This window comes from Notothenia coriiceps, unplaced genomic scaffold (assembly GCF_000735185.1).
Source record: "Notothenia coriiceps isolate Sejong01 unplaced genomic scaffold, NC01 NC01_scaffold00037176, whole genome shotgun sequence".
Lineage (NCBI taxonomy): Eukaryota > Metazoa > Chordata > Actinopteri > Perciformes > Nototheniidae > Notothenia > Notothenia coriiceps.
Window position 1 is genome coordinate 12,731 of NW_011369877.1, and position 2,500 is coordinate 15,230.

General features: G+C 39.8%; 1 protein-coding gene across 7 annotated transcripts in view; it reads right to left on the reverse strand.

The window, feature by feature from the left end:
- Positions 1 to 2,103, reverse strand: part of kgd4 (alpha-ketoglutarate dehydrogenase subunit 4) — a 5,117-nt gene extending 3,014 nt beyond the window's left edge. The window contains exons 1-3 of one of the 7 annotated variants that reach the window (XM_010793102.1): positions 2,054 to 2,103; positions 1,747 to 1,859; positions 1,371 to 1,475 (exon numbers count right to left, since the gene is read on the reverse strand). In XM_010793102.1, coding sequence (XP_010791404.1) covers positions 1,371 to 1,424 — 54 coding nt within the window. In that variant the 5' untranslated portion in view covers positions 1,425 to 1,475; positions 1,747 to 1,859; positions 2,054 to 2,103. Of the gene's footprint in view, positions 1 to 1,370; positions 1,476 to 1,731; positions 1,860 to 1,958 lie in introns of all 7 variants that reach the window. The other 6 variants (XM_010793101.1, XM_010793099.1, XM_010793097.1 and 3 more) reach the window with 6 other exon arrangements.
- Between the last annotated feature and the right edge of the window lie 397 nt (positions 2,104 to 2,500).

Consider the following 2,500-nt stretch of genomic DNA (forward strand, 5'->3'; position numbering starts at 1 on the left):
AACAGATAAGCTATGGGCCTATCTCATTCCTCTAGTTCCCCTCCTCGACTCCTCTGTCCTCCGGTAGGGACCCGGAAATGAATTTCAGCGCGCCATGTGAAGGACATCTCATTTCTCTAAATACACTTTGAGGACCGAGGATCGAGCGTCGAGGAGTCTCTCTGGAGGAGTTATAACTGAGGATACACTGATGGGTCCTCCACGGTCCTCCACGGCTCCTCCGCAGATGCATTTTCGGCAACAGTGATGTTTAAAAGAGGCTTGACATATATCCAGTCTCTGATAGTGTTGCTACGTTATTATGAGAGTGCTCTCATACTTGTTAGATTCTGAAATGGTATATATTTATATAAATATTATATATACCCGTGTGTGTGTGTATATATATATGTCTGCATCTGTAGTCTCATTATACCGTACTGTCAATTAATTAAAAGTAAATATATAAGTCATCATGAACACAGTTCTGTCCATCAGACAGAGTGCCTCCTGTCATCATTAATGGACGTCTCTTTAAAATGACCGCTCAGAGGAGAGGATTTCTAATTTCTCTAACCGCCTGCTGCTTCCCCTCCTCTCTCCTCGGCTCGCATCTCCTGTGGGCGGGACTAAGACACGAGGATAGGAGTCGAGGAGGGGAGTCGAGGAGGGGAGTTAGTGAAATGAGAAAGGGCCTGGGTCCAGAGTGAATGTCTGCCAAATATCCAACCTGAATCTAACTTCATCACTGCTTTACATTTCACCACTGGCTACTGGGGCACAGGTAAAACAACCTCTCAAAAATAAAATATATTTGTCATTGAGCGAGAGAATTAAACATAAGTAAAGAAGTCATAAATAATAATATATAAATGAACTGTCAACAACAACAACAACAACAACAACAAAAACAACAACAACTCAAAGCAATGTGTTTTCTCAGGAAAAATAAATATAGGCAGTGGTGTAACCAAGTAGTACATTTCTGTACTCAAATACTATTCTGAGGTACTAATACTTTACTAGTATTTCAGTGTTATGCTACTACTTTGTAATTCTACTCTACTACAATTCAGAGGTAAATATGGTGTTGTTATTCCAGTACATGTAAGCTGGTTAACATCTTGAACTAATCGGAATCAGTCATGAAAAATGTAATATTGATTTAACAAGTACAACCTTTTTCCGGTTACTGTCCAAATACTGTGAGTTTTGCGCTTTAACAAGGACATCAACAAGGGTACGATGGTTTTGTCACCCTAAAAAAGGCCTCACCTTTAAAAATAATTAAATGTTAACACATACAGAAAAGCGACAATTTGAGTTTACAAAGTTAATGTAAGCTTCACTCAGTGATCAGTAGATTATCAAAAAATCAGGAGCAACGTTACCTGGATAACTCGAGCGGCCGGAGCTGCCATTTTGGAGCTGACTTTGCTCCCCATGACGACCTCACAGTTATACTTCCGGGATACAAATAAAGCTCCCTGCAGTTGCTGAAACACACCACAAGGTGGCGCAACTGTCATTATAAACAGCGAGGTCTATACCATAACGTAGGCTACATAGTGGTCCAGAGTATGCAGTTTATTATGGTGAGGGGTTAAGATGCTGATAACAGTTCACACATCAATGGCATCAATAGAAGATTCATTTTTAGACTATACAGCAATAACATAGATCTTCTCAAACCGGGTGATTAAGACTAGATTAAATAGTAAACCTTAAATGTGAGTATTTTATTAGGCTTGCCTTAAATATCTTTACCACTGAAGATTATTACACACAGACGACCGACGTGTAGACCCAGAGGTTGTCCTGCGAGGTCAAATCCTCAGGACATACTGCAGCCGTCCCATCCCAGGTAGTGAGTTAGCCTCCTGTCAAAAAGGACATACAAAAATAGACCAATAAAAGACCTTAATCCAATACAAAGCTAAACCAGTCGAGGTTTAATGATGCTCCATGTCCCTTTTTACCTCATAAAGCAATTAAAAGGCAATTATATTTTCTGCGTGATATCACAAAATGTCAAAACAAGGCTACTGTGCTAGGTCAAAGACAAATATCATACCCTGTATTTTATTTCACTCCGCATTGGGGGAGAAAAACCCGGATAACAAGGTCATCTGCTCAAAGACTGTCCAATCAACGACGAGGGAAGCAGCAGAGAGCGTTTATAGGAGAAGATGTGTCACCAACAGGAAATACACAAGGCATGCACTAGGAAATCAAAGCAAGAATGTCTCATGCTTTTGTAATAACATATTATAATTGATATTTATACTTAAAATCATACCGGGTATAAAGACTGGCCGGAATGTTTCTCGGAATTTCTCGTTCTACAAGGTGGTCGATCGGGCGACCATTCTTCAACCGGTAACACAAAGAATATTTTTTGCGACAGGGCAACTAACGGCCCATACATGAAAAGCTGAATTGCCCGAGAGAATGGCTTTATAAATAAATAAATAAATTTCATAAAAGACACGTTTCAGTTACAAGGGACCACAAATGATAT